Below are 20,043 nucleotides of genomic sequence, written 5' to 3'. Positions count from 1 at the left end.
GCCCCAGGCCCCCCCTTGCTCTGAGCCCCCGGTCCCCCCGCTCAGGACCCCCGACCCCGCCATTGCTCTGAGCCCCCCCCATTCCCCCCGCTCCCCCCCCGCCGCGGGCCGCCCGTTGCCAGGCGACGGCGGCGCGCTCCCGGCGCGCCCCGCGGGGCCGTTGCCATGGCGGCGGGACGCGGCGCGGCCCGGGGGCGGCGGGAGGCCGCATGGCGAGCGGCGGGGCGGCGGGCGAGCTGCGGGGCCTCTACCGCTGGCTGGACGGCGTCCCGCTCTCCCGGCCGCGCAGGAACATCGCCCGAGACTTCAGCGACGGGGGTGGGACCCGGCGGGACCGGCCTGGGGGGGCGCCGGGCCTGGGGGGGGCGCCGGGCCTGGGGGTGGGCCTAGGCCGGGGCGGCCGCCGGGCCTTGCGGGCCCCGGGGCGGGGGGTCCCGGGGTGCCCGCCGCCCCCAGCCCCTCTCCTCCTCTCCTCCCCCAGTGCTGGCAGCCGAGGTGGTGAAGTTCTTCTTCCCCGCCATGGTGCAGCTGCACAGCTACGTGCCCGCCAGCTCCACGCCGCAGAAACTGGCCAACTGGGGGCACCTCAACAGGTACTGGGGCCAGTGGCCGCCCGGCTGCCCCTCGCTCTGCTGTCCCTGTTCGTCCTGGCTGCGGCCCAGGCACCCAGCTCAGGGCGCTGCAGGCAGGGGGTCCCTGCCTCCCTGCCCCTCCTGGGTGCTCATGGGGCTCCTCTTTCAGGAAAGTGCTGAGTAAGCTGAATTTCTCCATCCCGGAGGAGGTGATCCGGCAGGTCGTGCAGTGCCGGCCGGGCGCGGTGGAGCAGGTGCTGCTCCTGCTGCGGCAGAAGATCGAGGAGAAGCAGAAGCAGAGCAAGGTGGTGACCGGCCCGGGCCAGGTCAGCGGGGCCTGGGGGAAGGGGGGCGCCCGGCGTGCCGCGTCCTGCTTGTAGGTGCTGGGGGGCGATGAGGGCGAGTAGCCACCCCACAGAGAGGTCGGTGGCATTGGGGCAGGGCCAGGGGAGCGGGGCTGAGCCCCAGATGTCCTTGCGGGCATCGCTTTTCCCCACTTTCTCATCGTGAGGATCCTGCTGCCATCTCCCCGTCTGCAGCTCCGTGGGGAAGCGCAGCGGGGGTGTCCGGAGGCAGGGGAGCCCCTCACCTGGGCAGAGCCAGGGTAGGAGCACCCCACCGGGAGCGATGCAGGCGGCGAGGCCGGCCTCGCTCGGCGGCCGCAGATGGCAGCCGTGCTCCGTCGTGGGAAGCACCGCGGCCCTGCTCGCTCCGCAGCCTTGGCTTGGCCTGGGAGGAGCCGCTGCGAGCCGGGGAGGAGAGGGGACGTCGTCTCCATCACCTTCCTTCCCCACCGTCCTCCTCGCTGCGCTCCCCGCTCCCGGGAGGCCCCTGAGGAAGAGCAGGGAGGGTGACGGGGGTTACGTGGGGCTTGGCAGGGGGTGCTGAGCCCACAGCTCCAGGACGGGGCAGCTGCTTCCTCTCCTGCCCTGTGCAAACCCTCAGCCCACGACCGTCCCGGTCCTTGTGGTGTGAGAGGAGGATAACGAACGCGCGGGGCTGGGGCAGGCTGGGCTGTCTCTGCCGGTGACTCCGGTGCTCAGGTCAGAGGAGGAATTCGCTACGGGAAGGGCTGTGGCCGTGAAGCAGGCAGAAATTCAGGCGGATGGATCCCAGCCCTGCCTTCGGGCTGTAACGCCGGCACAGCCGGCACCGCAGCCGCGCTGGGAACCCCCTGCTCTGAACTGGCCTCTCCCACTGGCCCTGGGGAGCAAACCCCCGCCCCGGTGCTCTCCCAGCGCGGCGCAGAGAGGGGTGACGCAAGCAGCCAGGGTACCCCGTCCCCCCTTCTCCTGACACGGGGGCCCGGCCAAGCCCCCTCCCTGCACAGGGGCTGTTTTGGGCTCACCCGCGGGGCGACCCACGGCTCATGGCCAGGCATGACGGGTGCTTTCCTGCCTCTCTGTGCAGGAGCCGGGCGTACGGGCAGCGCTGGAAGAGGTCAGCTACCTGGAGACGGGTAGGGCCGGTGCGTGGCACGTCGGGAAGGAGGGTCCCATCCTGAGAAAGGAGGCTGAGGGGAGCCCTCATCACTCCCTACGACACCTGAAAGGAGGCTGGAGCCGGGGGGGTCGGTCTCTTCTCCCCAGGAACAAGCAATGGGATGAGAGGGAACGGCCTCAAGCTGCGCCAGGGCAGGGTTGGGTTGGGTATTGGGAAAACTCCTTCCCCCAAAGGGCTGTCAGGGCCTGGCCCAGGCTGCCCAGGGCAGGGGCTGAGTCCCCACCCCTGGGGGTATTTAAAAGCCGGGGAGATGCGGTGCTGAGGGACATGGTTTAGTGGTGACCTTGGCAGTGCTGGGCTAACGGTTGGACTGGATGATCTTAAGGGTCTTTTCCAACCCAAACCATTCTCTGATCCTGTGATCCTATCCCGGCTGTGCTGTGGGCTCCCCCAGTCCATACCCCAAACCGTGACCTTTCTGGTCCCTGCTGGGGGCACACACAGCCCTGCCGGGTGCTGGGGCACCCAAATAATGAGCCTGGGCGGCCCTGGGGGGACAGGAGACACTGCTGGAAGGGGGTGTCCCCGTGGGGGGGGGGCAGAGCTGTTTGGGCAGATCGTGTGCTAACCGCTGGGCTTTGCAGGCTGCTCAAAGGCGAAGAGCGGCGCCGGAGGAGGCTACGCCCAGGAGTCTCCCAGGGCTGCCGGGTAAGGGCTGCCGGTGGTGCCCGCCGGTGGTGCGCCCTCCCTGGGGGCTTCTCGAGGGAAGGGGCTCTGGGGGTCCCCGCGGGGGTCGGGGAGCCCGGTGCCGTGGGGGCGGTGGCGCGCGGGGCAGGCCGCGGAAGAGCTGGGCGTGCGTGAGCCCCGCGGGCTGTACAGCTCCGTGGGCTGCCAGCAATGCGGCAGGAGGGGTCGGTTATTGTCCCGGCCTTTCCTTTCCTGGTTCCAGGGTGAAGAAGAGCCGCCACGGCTGTGCCCAGGCTCCCCCGGGGGACGCCGACGTCTGCCTGCAGCTGGCGGAGAGGGAGCAGGCCCTGCTCCTGGCGCAGGAGACCATCCAGGTGAGGCCACCCTCCCTCGCCCCGGCCAAGCGCTGTCCCCGTGGCAGCACCGAGGCAGGGACAGACGCCCTTCGCCTCCCCAGCCCTCCTGCCGCGGTGCTGTACACCACGGCCCAAACGCGTTCGCTCAGTGCCGTCAGCCTCCTGGGCAGCTCTGGTCTCTGTGCCCGGCTCTGGGGGCACCCTCGGGCACGGGCCAGCCTGGCGGTGGCTTTGCCGCGGTCCAGCTGGCCAACATCTGGCTCGGGTGCTCCTCTGGCTGCTCCCGGGCAGTGCTGGGCTCCTAAAAGGTCTGGTCAGACCAGGCTGGGAAGGCAGCAAGCGCTCGATGTGGCCCGGAGACGTGGTTCGGTCCCCGCAGCCCTCGTCTCCTTCCGCAGCAGACGGTGTTTTGCCGATATTTCCCGGGTAAAAGCCCTGGTAAAGCCCCTGCCTGCGGGTCTCCCCTGGGGCAACAGCTTTCTCTCGCAGTCCTCAACCTCTGTGGCACGCGCCCACGTCAGTCACATCAATCTGTCATTCCCAAATGTTCCCGATCCTCCTCCTTTCTGGTCAGTCTTCCAGCCCGCACTCACGAGGGTGATGCAGAACGGGCGGCGCAGCGGCGCAGACCCTCTGCGGGCGGCTTGCCGTGGCCGCCGGACCGTCCCGGGGCGGAGGGCAGCCCTCGTTCGGCCCTGGGCAGCGGGTGATTTTGGAAATGGAGCTTTATGCAGCACCGAGCCGGAGCAGTGGCTCTGTTTTGCCTAAAACCGGGTTTTTTTCTGCTGGAAAACACCTCCTAAGATGTACAATTTTGAAAGAGGGGGCATCTTGGATGGGAAGAATTGTCTCCGGGTCCTGGTGGGGAACTGGGACTCCCAGGCCGTGTTTTGGGGGAGCGTTTGCTTGATGCGGGTTATGGGAGCAGGAACAGGGACCCCAAACACGGCTGCCTCAGTTTCCCCCGTGGTTAAAGACGGCTGATGCCACTCAGCGACTCCAGCAGCCACCTCAGCCTGGCCCTGGGTCCCCCGTCCCCGCCGTGCCCCCCGTCCCCGCTGCTGGCCGCGGGGGCTGGACGTGCCTCCCGCCCCCCGAAACCCAGCTGAGGGGGTGTCGGGGGTCTCCGCTCAGATCCTGCGGCTGAAGGTGGGGAGGCTGGAGCAGCTGCTGCACCTCAAGAACGTGCGGATAGACGACCTCAGCCGGCGCCTGCAGGAAGCCCGGTGCCCACAGCGGTGAGCGGACCCTTGCCCGGGGCTGCCCCCCCTCTCCCACCCCTGGGAGCTCCTGCTGAGCTGGAAGAGCCATCCCAGCACCTCCCAGTCTGCCCAGTTCCCAGGGCGGACTCTCAAGGACAAAAACCAGAGGTGGCAAATGCGGATGTGGAAGCGGGGACCCCTTGCCCACCTCCAGGACCCACCCCGTGCCCGCCGGCGGGCAGCGCGGCCGCGGCGTCGCTGCGGCGCGGGCTCCGCTCAGCCGATGGCGGTGGTCCCTCCTTTTTGTGCCTTGCACGTTGGTAATTAAAAAGCCGCGTCGTCGCTCGGAGACCACCCTGCCAGGCCGAGTCGCCGCGGGGGTCCTGCCCCGGCCCGGGGATGTTTGTCTCCCAGCGGTCCAGCGTCGGAGCGGTCGGCGGCGTGGGGACGCCGCTTGGCTGCCGGGGCCGGGGAGACGTGCGCTGGCGGAGGTTGGGATTTAATCCCTTACCCAAAGCTGTTTGGTTTTGTAATCTCCGAGAAAAATCCATGCCTCGGCACGCAGACCCGCTCGCGGGGTGGCCGGGCAGCGGTGGTGTCCCCGCTCCTCCGCTTGTCTCCCGCCGGTGCCGGGGCTCCCCGGGGACGTCCCCAGCGGCACCGGGGGGTGGCTCCGGGTGCGACCTTCACCACACCGGGGTTGCCCGCGGCCTTTTTAGGGTAAAAACCCGTTTTTTTCCAACGCATGGGTGTGCAGCACGTCCCGGCGGAGGGGCCGAGCCGTGCGCCGTGTCCCACGTGCCGGAGGCCAGGGCGCAGCTGGGGCTCCCTGGGAATGAAACCCCGGCGTTGGAAGCGTTCTGGCGCCTGGAGGCCGCAGCCAGAGCCGGGGGGGCTGTGGGAAGGTTTGGGGGGGACAGACCAGCCCCGGGTGTGCCGCGGCCCTGCCGCGCTGCCTGTGGGACCCGGCCCTGCCGAGCGAGCCCTGACCCCGCTCCCCTGCGGGGACGGCTCTCGCCTGCGCCGGGGGGCTGCCGCCTCCCCCCTCGCCATTCCCCAGCGGTCGGACGTGCTCTTTGGAAGCGTTTTCCCGGCAGGGACGTGTCCCGGCTGCCTTTCCCACCCTCGGTGCCCCTGACAGCCGGCTCCCGCCGTCCCGGCCGGTGCCTTGCCGTCCCCGCGGTGGGACGTGGCCCTTCCCCACGCTCCGTCCCACCGGCGAGGGGACGTGTGGGCTCGGACGGGGACAGCCGGAGCCTGGGAGCTCAGCCAGGCTGGGCGTGATGGGAACGGGCTGTCCGGAGCCTCGGGGGTTTTCTCCAGGAGATGGGAATGGGATGGGATGGGATGGGATGGGATGGGATGGGGATAGGGATGGGATGGGATGGGGATGGGAAGGGGATGGGGATGGGATGGGATGGGGATAGAGATGGGATGGGGATGGGATGGGGATAGGGATGGGGATGGGATGGGGATGGGGATAGGATGGGGATAGAGATGGGATGGGATGAGATGGGGATAGGGATGGGATGGGGATGGGATGGGGATGAGATGGGATGGGACAGGGTGGGATGAGACAGGGTGGGATGAGATGGGATGGGATGGATGGGGATGGGATGGGATGGGATGGGATGGGATGGGATGGGATGGGATGGGATGAAATGGGATGGGATGGATGGGGATGGGGATGGGGATGGGGATGGGGATGGGGATGGGGATTGGATGGGATGGGATGGATGGGGATGGGGATGGGAATGGGGATGGGGATGGGATGGGACAGGGTGGGACAGGATGGGATGAGCAGAGCCAGCCCGGCCTGGCCGCCATGCCTGGGCCCCGGCTCGGTGCCTGGCCCCCCTCCAGCCTCCCCCATGGCCTGGGAAAACCGGGAATCTCCCGGGGAAGATGGCGGCAGCGCCGGGCTGGTGCGGCCGTGCCGTGGAGGAGACCGAGCCCTGGGCAGAGTCCAGCCCCAGCATCGCCCCAGCATCGCCCCGCGCCCGGGGGCCGCCTGCCCGAGCCCCTTTTGGCCGCGGGCTTTGCTGGTTCGGGTTGTGCTTTGGTTTTTATTTAAATAACCCGAAATCGGGGGTTTTGTCGCCGGGGTTCCCCAGCCGGGGCCCCGCTTCCCCGCCCCGGTGCCCCGGGACTGGGGTCCGAGCGGCAAAACCCGCCAGGGGATGGCACGTTGCCATGGCAACCGCATGGCCCGGGGATGCGGGGGACCGCGGGGTGCCCCCCCCCCCAGCGCTGCGAACCCCGCGCCCCCTATTGGCTGCCCCAGCCCTTCGCCACGCCCCCTAGCGACAGTCCCGCCCCTTGGAGACGACCCTCCCTCCCCGACGACGCGGGGAGGCGTGACCGCCGAGGGGCCGGACCAATGGGAAGGGCGGAGGGTGTGCCGGGGGGCCAATGGGAGGGAGGGGGGCGTGTCCCGGTAGTGGGAAGCGGGGAGCGCGGCGGGACGCAGCGGCCGGGGGTGAGCGATGGAGGGAGGGGGGCAGCGGGGCCGGGGAGGGACCCCCGGGGCTTCCCCCTCCCCGGGGCGGCGGGGACCCCCTCCCCGCATCGCCCCCTCCCGCCGTAACCCCCCCGGTGGGGTCCGCGGTCCCGCGGTCCCGGGGCAGGATGCCCACCCGGGCCGCTCGCTGGCCCATTGCGCAGAGGGGAACGCCGAGGTCCGGCCCCGCGTCCCCTCTTGCAGCACCGGGGCTGAGCCGGCGGGGGGGGCGGGGGTGGAAACACGGAGGGGGGGGGGACACCCACACCCACGCGTGACGGGGACCGGGGCCACGTGGGTGATGGCGGAGGCAGATTGGGGCCACCGGGCGGGAGGCGTGCGTCAGCGCCGCCGCATCCTCGCTGCCGCTCGCCCCGGGAAGGGGCTGAGCGCTGGGGACCCCGGCCCAGGCTGCCGGGGTTCTGGGGGGCCTGGTGGCGTGGGACTGCCGGGGGGCTCCGGGGCTGCTCCGGGGGGCCCTGAGCCCCGCAAGGGCACGGGGAGCCTGTGCCCACCCTGCTCCCCCAGCCCCCCGCCACCGGCCCCATGCTTTGCCCCTGCTCCCGGGCCGCTTGCCCCGTGTCCCCTCGTCCCCTCCCGTGGAGCCGTGTCCCATCCCGGGGTCTCCTCCCGCCCCACGCTGCCCACAGACGTGTTTCCATGTCCCTGGCACATCTCTCACACCCCCAAATCCTGGCCTTTTTCCCTCCCGGCTCTTTTCCAGCCTGGATCATCTCGTCTGTGGGCAGCAGCACCGTGGGGGCCGTGGCGAGGGTCTGCCACCCCCCCGGCCGCTGGAGAGGCTCCCCGCCCTCTCTGCTCTGCTTCTTTTCATCTTATTTTCCCCCAAGGCTGACGCTGCTGATGCTTTTTCCATGAATTTCCCTGTACTCGGCAGGCCGGGCTGCTGACGGCGCCGTTTTGGGCACCTGCCTCTTACTGCCGGATTCCTCCGGTGCCTGGCGGTGGGACCGGCTCACCGGCGGTGGGACCGGGTGCCCGGTGGCGTTACCAGCCCGCGTTTGGCCTCCCGTGGGGCGGCGGGGCTGGGTGAGCCCCAGGTTTGAGCCTCGGCTTCCAGCAAAGGAGTCTTTGGGGTGTCGGATCCCGAGCCCCCCACCCGGCTCCGGTGGTTCCCCCCGCCGTGGGGCTGCCGGGGGAGCACAGCCCTGGGGAGGCAGCGTCGGCCCGGCCGGAGAGAGCAGCTCTTCCCGTGGGAGCCGTGCTGGCAGGGCCAGGGAAAGGGGTTTGGGGGGTCTGGGTTTGGGGTTTGCGCTGTTGCTGACAGCCTTCCCCAGTGCGGGGCTCGGTGTGGCGGCCGCCAGAGCCTTTGCAGGGGGGGAAATGGGGAAACTGAGGCACGGGGCACTCTCTGCTCGGCGCTGATGGCTGGGAGAAGCGATGGTTGTGTCCTGGCCGCTGTGCCAGGGCGCGAATCCTCCCTGTCCCGGGCAGGGGCTGGCTGCGTCCCTGAGTGCCGGTGGAGCAGGAGCCGGGGCTGGCCGGGTCACGCCGCGGGCTCCTGGTGCTGCCACTGCTCCTGCCCTGCCTGCGCCCATCGCTCCTCGGGGTAGGGCTGGGCGCAGGCCCTGGCGTGCTGCCCGCCGCTGCCCAAAGCCGGGCTGCCTGACGCCCCTGAGCTGCAGGCAGGCTCCTCCCCGGCAGGTCCGTGCCGGAGAAGCGCCGGAGTCGCAGTCGTGCAGTGCCATCGCCTCCGCGGTGCTGGGCTAGCTCCGGGACCCGACCAGAGGCAGCGGCTGCCCTCCCCGGCTCTGCCTGCCCCTGCCTAACCCTGCCCGTTCCCTCCCCAGCTCCGGCGCTCTGCGGAGGCCCCGGAGGATGGCCTCCTGCCCGTGCCTTTGAAGTTTCGCGCAAGGACGACCGCTGCGGGGACACATGGCTACGGCTAGCAAGGGTGAGTCCCAGCGTCCCCCTCCTGCCTGCCTGCCTGCCTGCCTGCACCTCTCCCCTCCCGGGCTGCCTGCCCTGACCTGGGGCCAGTCTCCAAGTTTGATGCTCCTTCCCGGTGAAGCCCCTCTGCCTGCAGCCCTGCCGGGGGGTCCCTCTGCCCGTGCCCCTGCCCGGGGGGTCCCTCTGCCCGCGGCCAGGGATGCAAGGGCTGCCTGGAGCTGCCCGCTCCGACCCGGGGAGCAGCCGAGCAGGTCAGAGGCTACGGGGGACTGGGGGGAGGTTGCTGCCGTTTTTCTGCTGCGAGGTGTGAGCGAGCACCCGCTGAGGGGGCCTGCGGCGGGGTGGGGGCTCTGGTGGGGCACTGCTGGCACCACTCAACCGCAGTCCCCCCTCCGGTGATCGGCACAACCCCCGGCCCCGGGCAAGGCTGCTGGGAGAGGCAACGGGTGCTGGGTGCTCCTGGGGTGCTCCCAGCCTCTCCCGGACCCTGGCTGCCTCCCCAAAAGCAGTGCCAGGCTCGGGGAGCCGGGTGCTTTGTCAGTGCCGGGAGGGGACCCCGAAAGGCCGCTGGCGTGAGGTGCCCTGTGGCGGCAGCGCCCGGCTCTCCGCTGTGCCGAGACAAAGACCGAAGCGGCTCTTTGTGCTGCTGCTGGGCGTGATTTCATCTGCCTTTGTGTGCCCGGTCACGGCTCTGGCCTCCACAGCTCCGTCCCTGCCGCTGGTGAGCGGGCCCACGGGACGGCCCCATCCCGGGGGCTTTCCTCCTGCCGGCGGTGAAGCCTGCTCCGGCTTCCCAGCGGGACGAGGGCCAGGCAAGCAGTCTGTTGGCGGTGATGCCAAGGGACAGGCAGGTTGCCTGCTCTGGGCTGCCTTGTCCCTGGCAGCGTTGGGGAGAGGGGCTGGGGGTCCCCGGGGAGCGGCATGCTGGGGGAACCCTGAGCCCCCCAGGCTTCCCACTCCAGCCCTGCCTCCCCGGGACGCTGGGGCGCGGACACCCTTATTTCGGGAGGGACCTGGTGACTCTGAGCGTGGCATCCACTCCCAGGGCTTGCGATCGCTGCCGACACGTGCGAGGCAGGCGTCCCCCACCGTGTCCCCCCTCCCCGCGGCAGGCACGGGTCGGACCCCCAAACCCACCCCCCAGGGAGCGCGGCACCAGCCTGGCTGCCGGCACCCTGACTGCGCGGGGTCCGGCAGGTCCCGGTGACCCTCTGGCTGTGACGGTGGTGGGACCTGGGGACTGGAGATAAAACACACCAGCTCTGGGTGATTTTCTGCCCAGCCCCTGCCTGCTGGAGCCTCTGCCTGTACCTCTGCCTGTGCCTCCCCTCGCTGCCGGCTGTGTGCAGGACACGCGTTTCGCCCCTAATGAGATTGCCGCGCTGGCTGACTCACGGCAGGTCCTGCGCCGGTGGGTGCCCCTGCCCCCGCGCCCGGGGCTGCGGCGGTGCCACCGTCACCGCCCGGGCTCTGCCCGGGGCTGTCCCCTCCTGCCGGCGCGAGGCCTGTCCCTGTCGGCCCCTCCTGAGCCGGGACAGGGGCACCGCGCGGTGCAGCCGCTCAAGGTCACCGGGGCGCGTGCCGGCGGGTGACCCGGTTCCCGGGACAGCCGGTTCCCGGGACAGCTGCCCGCGGTGCCCGGCATCCAACCCTGGCTGCCGCCTTCACCTTCCTCCCACCTCCCTCTCTCCAGAGGGTCCTCAGACCCACCGTGCCGGGGGGCTAGCCGAGCGCTGCGGCTGCCCCAGTGGACAGTGGCTCGCTGCCCTGTGGAGACGCTCGTCCCCGGGGGCCGCCTGGCTCCCCGGGCTCCGTGCCGGGCATCGGCTGCGCTGCCTCCGAGCACTGCGTGACGAAGACGCATGTTTGGGGTTTTCCCTGCCGGTCTCCTGGCAGGCGTCGGGGCTCAGCTCTGAGCCCGGTGCTGGCATCGGGATGCCCGGTGGCAACCATGGGCTGGGACCTTGCCCGTTGCTGCAGCTCCCAGCCGGCGTACGGGATCCACGCGGGTCCCTGGGCTCGTCCTGCCCCGTGGCACCCGCAAAGGCCCTGTGGGGCAGAGGGTGGCCGTGTCCCGGCACGGGGGGCCGGGAGCTGCCTGCGTTTCGGCAGGGAGGGTCCCATCTGCCTCCCCTTCCGCGCCGCAGCCACGTGCAGCCGCGTCGCTCTGCAAGCAGCTGAGTCTCTTGTTTTCCCCCTGTGTGCGGGGAAGGGATTTCTGCCGAGCTGTTCCGGCTGAACAATGCCGAGTTATTAAATCTCCGGCGCTTCCAGCCTGCCGAGGCACAAAGAGCCTTTTCTTTAAGGAGGCAGCAATCTGCTCCCAGCCGCTGCCAGATGGATGCGATGCGATCGGCGGCCGTTCCGGGGGGTTTCTCGGGGTGCACCAGGAGGAGGAGGGAGAGGAGAGGCTGCTTTTTCTGGGAAGCTCCCAGAGAGCCTATTGCAAAGGTGCAAGGGAAAGGGCCCATGGCCTTTGTGCCTCTGCGCGGGCTCCTGCTGGCCGCGGGGACCTCGGTGTCCCCAGGCCTGTCCTTGCAGGGCCGTTGCATTTTGGCTTTCCCTGGGGCACTGCGGGCTTTGCTCCCCAACATGCTGCCCAGCTCCGCAGCGCCCTGCCCGGCACCCTGGGATGGGTGGGAGCCCTTCCCCGGGGAAGCTGTCCTTCCCCGCTGCCCTTGTCCCACCCGTGTCCCCTTCCCGGCACAGCCCATGTCTCCCCTCATCCCGCTCCTCTGCCCTGAGAAAATCAGGGGAGTGAGCAAATGCTGCCGAGCCTGGGGGACGGACGGGGCCCTCGGCCTCTGGGCATCGGCTGGTGGCAGATCCATGCGCTCCCCCCGCTTGGAGGGCGAGCTCGCTGTGGCCACTGGTCACCAGTGTCCATGTGCCCCCTCCCCAGCCTGTGGCACGGAGCTTTCCTGAAATGAGAAGAGGGGAAAGTGCAGAAACCCCTCCGTGTCTGACGATGCTCCGGCCTCGCTCTGGCCCCGGGGGCTGCGGGGGGACACGGGGCTGGGGACACGGGGCTGGGGAGGGAGCGGGTGCTGCCCAGGCGGGCAGGCAGTGACACCCGGGCTCTGTCCTCTCCTCCCCGTGCAGGCAGCAAGGCGAAGGGGGGGGGCGTGCGCTTCGCCCCCAGCCAGCCCGCCGAGGGGGCCCACGGCCACGTCCACTTCGACGAGAAGCTCCACGACTCGGCGGTGATGGTGACGCAGGAGAAGGACGGCAACTTCCTCGTCAAGGTGGGAGCCGGGAGCCTGGGGGACGAGGGGGGTACCGGTGCCGCCCTGGCCTGTCCCTGCGCCCGGCGGCGGGGCTGGGTCCGTCCTGGGGGCCCTGTGGGGCGGGTGGGCCCCCCAGTGCTGCCCGTTGTGGCCCCCTGAGCTGCGGGGCTCCTGCTGCCCGCAGCTCTGCCCGCTCCGGGGAGGTTTCCATCGCTGCCCCTCCGGATGTCGCTCCGTCTCCGTTACCATTCTCAGGTTTGGGGGCGTTTCGGCCCCACTAGCCCCCTGGCGTACCGGGGGGCCTGGCAGCACCCCAGGAACCCGGGTCCCTCCCCGCAGGTGGCTGTGATGCTCCTGAGGGCGCAGGTATAAACGTGGGTGCTTTGCTCCGCGTTCACCCATTTAGCACCCGATTCCTGCGGCTGCATCCAGCCTCTGCCAGCGCCGGGGAGGGCCCGCGGCCCGCGTTGCTGCTGCCACGGGCAGCGTTCGCGGGGCTGTCGGGCCGGATCTGACAGGCTGGGGTGGGACGCAGCCGCCCTCTGGAAACTGGGGTCTGGTGGGGTCAGGAGCAGCGGAGCCCAGTCCTGGCAGGGCGGGCTGGGGTGCCGCTGGCCCTGCTGCGCCCTGGGCAGGGCAGGGGGACGTGGCACTGTCTCCTCCGTCCCCGTTTGGAGGGGTCGGGGCTGAGCTGGGTCTCACCCTGCGCGCCAGCGGCGCCGTGGCTTCTCCTCGCTCCCCTCCAGCCACGTGCCCGTGGCTGTGGGAGGTTGTTAGCGTGGGTTCGAGTTTGACGGTGGCTCCCAAACTGTGCCGGGGGCTGGCGATGGCAGCGGGGACAGCAAGCCATCTTTAATGACACCTCGCGTTTCACCCCGGCAGGTTTGCAGACCCGAGCGTGCGTGGCCGGCCCCGTCCCGCAGCTCCTCGCCCCACGCAGCAGGGCTGAGCGCCGGGAGCGGCGGCTCTGGTGCCGGCGTCCCGTGGGCTTCGGTGGCAGCGGGGTCTGGGTGCGAGACGGGCACCTTGGCGGTGACTCGGAGGCGCAGGTCGCCGGTCCTCTGCCCGGAGCTGCTTTATCGTGGCTGCAGCCCCTCCGTCTCAGCCTCGCCTCGGGAGGCCTTTTTCTCCCAAGAAATAAACCCCCCGGGGTCTCTCTGGCGTTGCGTACCGCAGAGCGATCTGAAACGCCCGTTCAGCTCTGAGTCAGTTATTTGTATCGGGCGGATGACAGGTTATTGCCCTAAAAACGGCAGCGAATCGCTTAGCAATTGCCGATCTGTGGGTGGTTGTTATTATTTTTCCCACCCGTGCCGCGCAGCGTGCCGCGGGCGCCCCGGCACTGCACGTGCCTCTCCGGGGAAGGGGGGCAGCTGCCTGCTGCCCTCGGCCCCGATGCCAGAATGGGACCAGCCCGGCGCTGGCAGCCACCCGCGCCCGGCTCAGCGTGCCGGTGCCGCGGGGCTCTGTGCCGGGGCCGCGTTTAACCGCCCAGCTCGTCCTTCTGGATGGGTTTGGGGTGCACACCGCGCCCCACCGGGCTTATCAGAGGCAGGAGGAGACCCTCATCCTCTGCCCTACAGAGAAAAGGCCGATCACCAAATGCCTTAAAATCCCCAAAGCTACACATCATCGTTTCTGTTGGTTTCTGTGTTGCAGCGATGCCTCGGAGCTGCTCGTGGACAGGAACGTGGGAGCATATGGCGTGCATTTTATAGCTGTGTGTGTATAGATAGATACGTACGTGTGTGTGTATTATATATGTGTATATATATGTATTTCTGCGGCGGCTGAGGTACGGTCGGGGCAGGCTGCACGTGTGTGCGCGGAAGGCTGAGGGTGCCCGGCTGAGTCGTGCCCGCGGCAGGGCTTGCCCGCGGCGGTCGGCGAGCAGCGGGTGCCCTGCGGCCCCGGGAGGGGATCGCCCTCTCGGCCGGGCCGGATCCTGGCTGTGCTCTGGGCTCTGCCGCGGGGAGGCTTTGCAGGCGCGTCCGGAGCTGTGCCGCTGGCGGGGAGCCCGCCGCTCCCTTCCCAAAATGGTGTTTTCTGAGCGTGATGGAGACAGACCCCGCTCCGGAGGCGGCCGGCTCTGAAAGGGCTCTGGTTTTCATCGTGGCGGTGGGTAAATGACGTTTGAAGGCGCGCTCTTGGAAACGTCTTGGCTTTTAGAGACCAGAAACAGCAGCCGAAGGCGTTTGGCTTGCGCTGGGAAAATTGGTCTCTGCTCCCCTGACACCGAAGGTGGCTGTTCCCAGGGCTTTGCCCAGAACCGGTGGTTTTTGCTGCTTGCTTCGTGCAGCCAAAATAGCCGTGTTGGTTACATTTTCCCAATTATTTAGGCAAGAGCCCCCCACGGCTGCTGCCCCCCGCCTTCCCACGGGCTGTCGAGTGCCTGGTGGGCCACTGTCCCTGGGGGGGGACACGCAGGGGGACGGGATGGGACGATGGCAGCGTGACACCGCCTCCCGCGGTGGCTCGGCGCCTGCCCCAGGCGTGGTGTGACCCCCGCCGTGTCCCCTCCGTCGCAGGTGGGATTCCTGAAGATCCTCCACAAGTACGAGATCACGTTCCTCCTGCCCCCGCTGCAGAGGCTGGGGAAGAACATCTGCGCCGTTCCCCTCCCCAACCTCAACCTCCGAGTCATCGGCATCACCTCCCTGCCGGAAGGTAAGGTCCCCGCTTTGTCCCCACGGCGGCTGCTGTGCCACGTCCTGGATCCTGCCCTTGCTTTGATGTGGCCGGCGAGCGGCGGTCAGCGAGGGGGGCACTGCCCGGGCCGGGGGGGCTGCCGGACCCAGCGGGGGGGCTGCCAGACCCCTAAGTGCCCCTGGGGGTGGCAGGGGTGTCTGGCTCACGCCGGAGCCCCGTGGGGAGCACGAACCGAGGGCTCCCGTGGGGCGGGAGGCAGCTGGCAGCCCCCTGGTCCTGGGTGCACCCACAGCCGTCCGGGTTGAGCCCTTCCCAGGCGTGGGGGGCGATTCCTCTCGCCTGGGGAGCCCGGAGCCCCCCGGGACCCCGCAGAGGGGGTTTTTATTGCCGGGGTGTTTCCTGCCTCCTGGGCACTCGGCGGGTGAGTGTCCCCCAAAGAGCTTCCCAATCCCCAAGCCTCTTCCTTCCCCTGAGCATTTCAGGCTGGTGGGGCTGTCCCCGACCCGTGGGGCTTTGGGGACAGGTCCCGCTGCAGCCGCTCGCGGTGAGGGTGGCGTTTGGTCCTGGCACTGCCCGGGGTGGCCGCATCCCAGCGCCCATCCCTGCGGCGCTGCACTGGAGAGCTTTACCCCATGGAGAAGGAATCTGTGTTTCCATTGCACCTGCCGGGAGACGCTCGGCCCCGACCCGCGTGCTTGGAGAGCCGCTTTTCTGGCATTTTAATCCGGGAACCTGCTGAACAGAGTCCAGACGTGCCGGTATTTTTAGCACTCGCTCTGCTCTTTGCCCGCACCGAGGGTCTGCCTAAAGGAGAGGCTGGAGGCGAGGGGGGTCACCTCTCCGTCTGTCTCCAGGCTTCTTGCTAATTCTCTTGGCGCAGAGGAAGGGAGGGTAACGTCCTGCAGCGTGAGCGCTCGGCGTGGGTCTGTGCAGAGGCGCTACCCGTGCTTTGCTTTGCGCCGTGTCTGCGGCGGCTCAGCCCCATCCGAGCCCGCCCGGGGGGGCCGGGCGCGTGGCAGCCCCCCGGGGTCGTGGCTGCAGGGCTGGGGGTCCCGCTGGCTGCTCTGCCCCCTCCTTCCCCCCCGTCCTTCCCCGGCCCCTTCCCGGCTCCCTCAGTCCTGCTCGGTCTGTCCCGTCCCCGCCGGCAGCGTGGGTTCGGTGACACCCGGCCCCGCGGCTGTTGCTCTGTCCCCTGCAGACCTGTGTCTCCATAATTTATTTTCTGCAATTGGGAGGTTAAACGCTCTTTGATCCCAAACGGGCATCAATCAGCTGCTGCTTCTTGTGGGTTCGGATCTATCTGGGAGGCGGGAGGTGAAGAGCGGCTGTGGTTTTGTGGAGCAGAGCTCACAGGCCGGTGGGGACGGGGACAAGGACAGGGACAGGGTTTGCTCCAAGAGGCACCAGGCTCGTGCACCAGCCCGGCTCTGGTCTGGGGTCAGTTTGCCACCACCACGTCCGTGGGAGAAGGGAGCAGGGCTGCGCACGGTGGCCCTGGCGTGGCGGCTGAGAGCCGAGCATCACCCTGGGCTTGGTGGCAGCCATCGTGGGGACACAGGGTCTGCTCCAAGGGCACAGCAGGCTGCAAGGCGCCTTGGGGCACCGCGGCTGGCCCCATGCCGGCGGCTCTGGTTGACAAGCCGGGGGCGGATGCTCCTTCCCACACCCCCGTCCCCTCCGGCTCCCCGGGGCTGCAGCTCGCCGCCTCTCCCCGTGCCGACTCCTGGCAGCCGAGGGTCCGGGAGCGGGGCTGTGGCTGGCAGGGATGGGCTGCGGCTCTTCCCGCACTGCTGCTGGCCCCGGCCCAGCAAAGCACTTAAGCTATTGTGTGCTTGAAGCTTCCCACCTCGGGCTGGCACGTCTGGCCCGGGCTCGGGGCCAGGGCTCCCAAGGCTTTGGAGAAAGGAGCCCTTCGGGGACCCCGAGCAGCTCCGGTGGGACCCGGAGGAGTCTGGTGCCTTGCCGCGGCTCATCGGCGTCTGTCCCCGGGGTCCTGGTGCCAGCCGGGGCTCCCCTGGAGGCTCTGCTCTCCGCATCCTCGGCTGCAGGCAGGGATGGGCCTTGCCAGGTTTGTCCAGCCATGGGCCACATCCAGTCCCTGCGCTGCCGGCGATCCCGGGGCCGCCCAGCACGGGCAGAGCGCGGTGCCTGGCTCCCGGCTGCGGTAACAGCCATGGCGGGGCTGGCGAGCGGGGCTGTGATCCGAGGGTGCCCTGGCACAGACGCAGACAAAGCGGCCCTGGGTGAGCGTGGGCTGGAGGTAAGGGGGCTCCCGGCGCTCGGAAGGAGGAGGTTTTGCCACCGCTTCTGCCTCCGGGTACAACCTGGCACCGGGAGATTCGTCCTGCCCGGCGGCGGTCTGCTCTCCTCCATCCGCCGGCGCTCCCCACCTGCGGCCGGTGTTTCCGAGCCCCGGGGCTGAGCCTCGCGGCGCCGGCAGCCGTGTGCGCTCCGGGGCCTGGATGAGGCTCAGTGCCTTTTTATTCCTTTTTTTGGTGCTGTTGCAGCATCCCCCTGTGCCAGCCGTGTCGGGGTGCCTCCCCCTGCGCTCTGCGGGGGCTGCCCGGCCGCGTGCTCGCAGCTCGCTCGTGCCCCCTCCGCCGGCTTTGACTAATGCCTTTCTGCAGTTGGTTTAATTTTCTGCCTCGCCTTTATTTTTACTTTGTGCTTTTTTCCTCCGGATCAAAAGCCGCTGCCTCCTTCGGCCCTGCGAGCTCTGTCCCTCTGTCCCTCTGTCCCTCTGTCCCTCTGTCCCTCTGTCTGCGAGCTGGGGAGGCCGGGGCCATCGCCCGCTGCGAGCGGGGGGCTCCAAGGGTGTTTCCATGTTCCCTCTGCTCGCAGGGAGGAAGAGACGGCGATTTTGGCAGGGGTGTGCGCGGCTGGGGGGAGCTCCCGGTGTTTGCCTGGCCGGGGCAGCGCAGGCAGGGCAGGGCGCGGGCAGGACGGGTTGTCGTGTCCATGGGGTGCGGTGTGCTGGGGCCGCGCACGGAGGGCCGGGGTTTGGGCTGGGTGAGAGCTGGGACCCCCCCGGCTGCGACTGGGGGTGCAGAGGAGCCGGGTGTCGGTGTCCTGCTCTGCTGCTCCCTCCCCGTGGCCTGGGGCAGGGTGACGGGGACAAGCGGGGCTCAGAGGTGCTGGGGGATGCTTAGCACCGACACAGCAGTGCCCTCAGCCCGGCGCTGGGAAGAGCAGCATCCCGCGTCCCCCGACACCACGCCTGCATCCCCGCAGAGCTTCGTGTGCTCCACCGCGGCTCAGCATCCTTGTCTCTGCCTCACGGGTGGGGAAACTGAGGCACGGGGTGGGCAGGGAGCCCTGCGAGACTTGTGCTGTGTTGCTCAGCACCTTGGTGGTGGGGACGGGACTAAATCAGCCGTGCCCCAGGTTCTGCTGCCTCTGGGTGCCTGCGGTGAGGAGAGGCACCCGGGGTGGGAAGGAAATGTGCAGGCAGGGTAGGAAAGGCGCAGGCAGGGTAGGACAGGTGCAGGCAGGGTAGGAAAGGCGCAGGCAGCTCTGGCAGCCGGAGCCCAGCTCCCAGGGTGTCTCTGTCCCCAGGCTACAGTGTGAAGTGCGAGTACACGGCGCACAAGGAGGGGGTCCTGAAGGAGGAGATGGTCCTGGCCAGCGAGGCCGGTGAAGGCGCCTCCGTCAAGGTCGTGGTCCAAGCCCGCGTCATGGGTAAGGGTCTGCCGGCGGCGGTGGCGTGGGGACCCCGCGCGGTTCCTTGGGTTTCGGAGCAGCGGTTCCTCCCCGGCACTGCCGGTAACGGAGCGCTCGTAGGCCTGGCTGGAGACCCGCTGCTTTCTGGGGAGCCGGGGCTGCCGGTGTGCGTGGCTGAGCCCCACGCAGCCCCTGCTCCATCCTCCCTCCTCCCCGCATCCCCCGGCCCCTGCTCCCCACTCCCCGCGTCCCCCGGCCCCTGCTCCCTCCTCCCTGCATCCCCCGGCCCCTGCTCCCCGCATCCCCTGGCCAACGCTCCCTGCTCCCCACATCCCCTGGCCCCTGCTCCCTGCTCCCTGTATCCCCCAGCCCCCGCTCCCTGCTCCCCGCATCCCCCGGCCCCTGCTCCCCGCATCCCCCGGCCCTTGCTCCCCGCATCCCCCGGCCCCTGCTCCCCGCTCCTCCAGCTCTCCCCGTTCAGCCGCTGCAGACGGTCCCCACCTGGTGGACATTTCTGTGAAATGGGCTAAACCGGACAACTTTCGCCCCGAAAAGCCGCGGCCTGGGGGCGGAGGGTGAAGGGGTGCAGGGAGCGGGGCTGCGGCGGGTGGGTGGGGGCCGGACCCACCGGGGTCCCCCGCTCCTCCAGCCACGGCTGCTTGTTAGGCAGCACAGCAGCCTTTCGTTTTCTTTCTTTTTTTTTCCTCCCCCCCCTTGCTGCCTAATTTGGGTTTGTTAATTAGAGCAGCGTTTCGCAGCTCGGCTGCGTGTGACACGGCGCCCGCTTTCACCGGCATCCTCCATGCAGTGAGGTCCCCATCCCCGGGGGGGGCTGGCCGTTCGCTCCCTGGCATCCCATCGCGTCCCCACCCCGTGCCCCAGCACCCCGTGCCCTGCAGCACCCGAGCCTGGGCACGCCGGGGGCCGCGCACCGTCCCCGTCCAGCACCCTGAGGGCGGCAGCGGTGACCTGGGGACAGGGCGCAGCGTCCCTGCATCTCCCAGCCCCCTGGGTGCCGCATCCCGTCCGTGGGGACCGCGGGAGGGAGGGCAAGCACCTGCGAGCCGGAAAACTCCCCGAAAGGGCTCTCAGAAAGGTGAAGCAAGCCCCCCCGGCCAGCCTGGGGCCACGCATGGCTGCACCCTGTCCCCACTGTCCCCTCCCGTCCTGCAGACCGGCACCACGGCACGCCGATGCTCCTGGACGGGGTGCGCTGCATCGGCGCGGAGCTGGAGTACGACTCGGAGCAGAGCGACTGGCACGGCTTTGACTAGCCTGGCACGGCTTCGACTAGCCCCCCGGCCCCGCCGCCGCCGGCGTGGCTCCTGAGGACGAAGCTCAGATTTAAAAAAAGAAGAAACCAACCCAAACCCCTCCCTGGGGGCTCCGCGGCCACCATGGAGCTGGGGGGGAGCTGCTGCCTCCCCCTCCCCAGCACCCTCCCTGCTGGGGGGTCCCCAGAGCGCAGGAGGGGGTTCCCAAAAGCCGGAGCATCCCTGCCGGGAGCCTCGGGCGGGGATCCCACCCGCTGCCTGCCGCTGCTTTCCCCTCGCTTTTCTCCCCAGTCCCCCGGGAGAGGCGGCACTTGGGGGCGGCGGAGCCCCAGCTGAGCCCCCCGGGGTGAAACTTTTTGGGATTTGGAGCTGAGCTGGGCCCTGGGCCCAGGCAGGGTCCGGCAGCAGGAGGGAGGCTGGGAAGCCGGGCCACCGGTGGCCGCGGGGCTAGTGCCAGTGTCCCTGAGGCAGTGCCCATCCACCCCTCGTGCCGCAGCCATCGCCTTCGTCTCCTTCTGTTTTTCCTTTCTTCTTCTTTTTTCCCCGGTAAGACCCGTGGTAC

The 20,043-nt window shown here is 69.5% G+C and overlaps 2 protein-coding genes across 3 annotated transcripts; both read left to right on the top strand.

The window, feature by feature from the left end:
* Nucleotides 1–209: 209 nt before the first annotated feature.
* On the top strand, nucleotides 210–4,300 carry SPEF1 (sperm flagellar 1; the record flags this gene model as incomplete). Its single annotated transcript, XM_082315784.1, has 6 exons — nucleotides 210–318; nucleotides 482–593; nucleotides 742–877; nucleotides 1,983–2,044; nucleotides 2,965–3,076; nucleotides 4,193–4,300. The coding sequence occupies 6 exons, from the start codon at nucleotides 210–212 to the stop codon at nucleotides 4,298–4,300; spliced, it is 639 nt and encodes a 212-aa protein (XP_082171910.1).
* A 2,405-nt stretch (nucleotides 4,301–6,705) lies between these two features.
* ADISSP (adipose secreted signaling protein) lies at nucleotides 6,706–19,935 on the top strand. 2 transcript variants are annotated; one of them, XM_082315989.1, is made up of 6 exons: nucleotides 6,706–6,739; nucleotides 8,572–8,675; nucleotides 11,774–11,916; nucleotides 14,427–14,565; nucleotides 18,103–18,225; nucleotides 19,381–19,935. In XM_082315989.1, the coding sequence occupies exons 2-6, from the start codon at nucleotides 8,657–8,659 to the stop codon at nucleotides 19,479–19,481; spliced, it is 525 nt and encodes a 174-aa protein (XP_082172115.1). In that variant the 5' UTR covers nucleotides 6,706–6,739; nucleotides 8,572–8,656; the 3' UTR covers nucleotides 19,482–19,935. The 2 variants fall into 2 exon arrangements, with proteins under 2 accessions (XP_082172115.1, XP_082172116.1); XM_082315990.1 differs by lacking the exon at nucleotides 6,706–6,739 and adding an exon at nucleotides 7,692–7,821.
* The last annotated feature ends 108 nt before the right edge of the window (nucleotides 19,936–20,043 follow it).

The sequence above is a fragment of the Platalea leucorodia genome, assembly GCF_965183815.1.
Source record: "Platalea leucorodia genome assembly, chromosome: 6".
Classification (NCBI taxonomy): Eukaryota; Metazoa; Chordata; class Aves; order Pelecaniformes; family Threskiornithidae; genus Platalea; species Platalea leucorodia.
The sequence above is the reverse complement of the archived record's forward strand: the minus strand, read 5'-3'. Positions and strand labels throughout refer to the sequence as shown.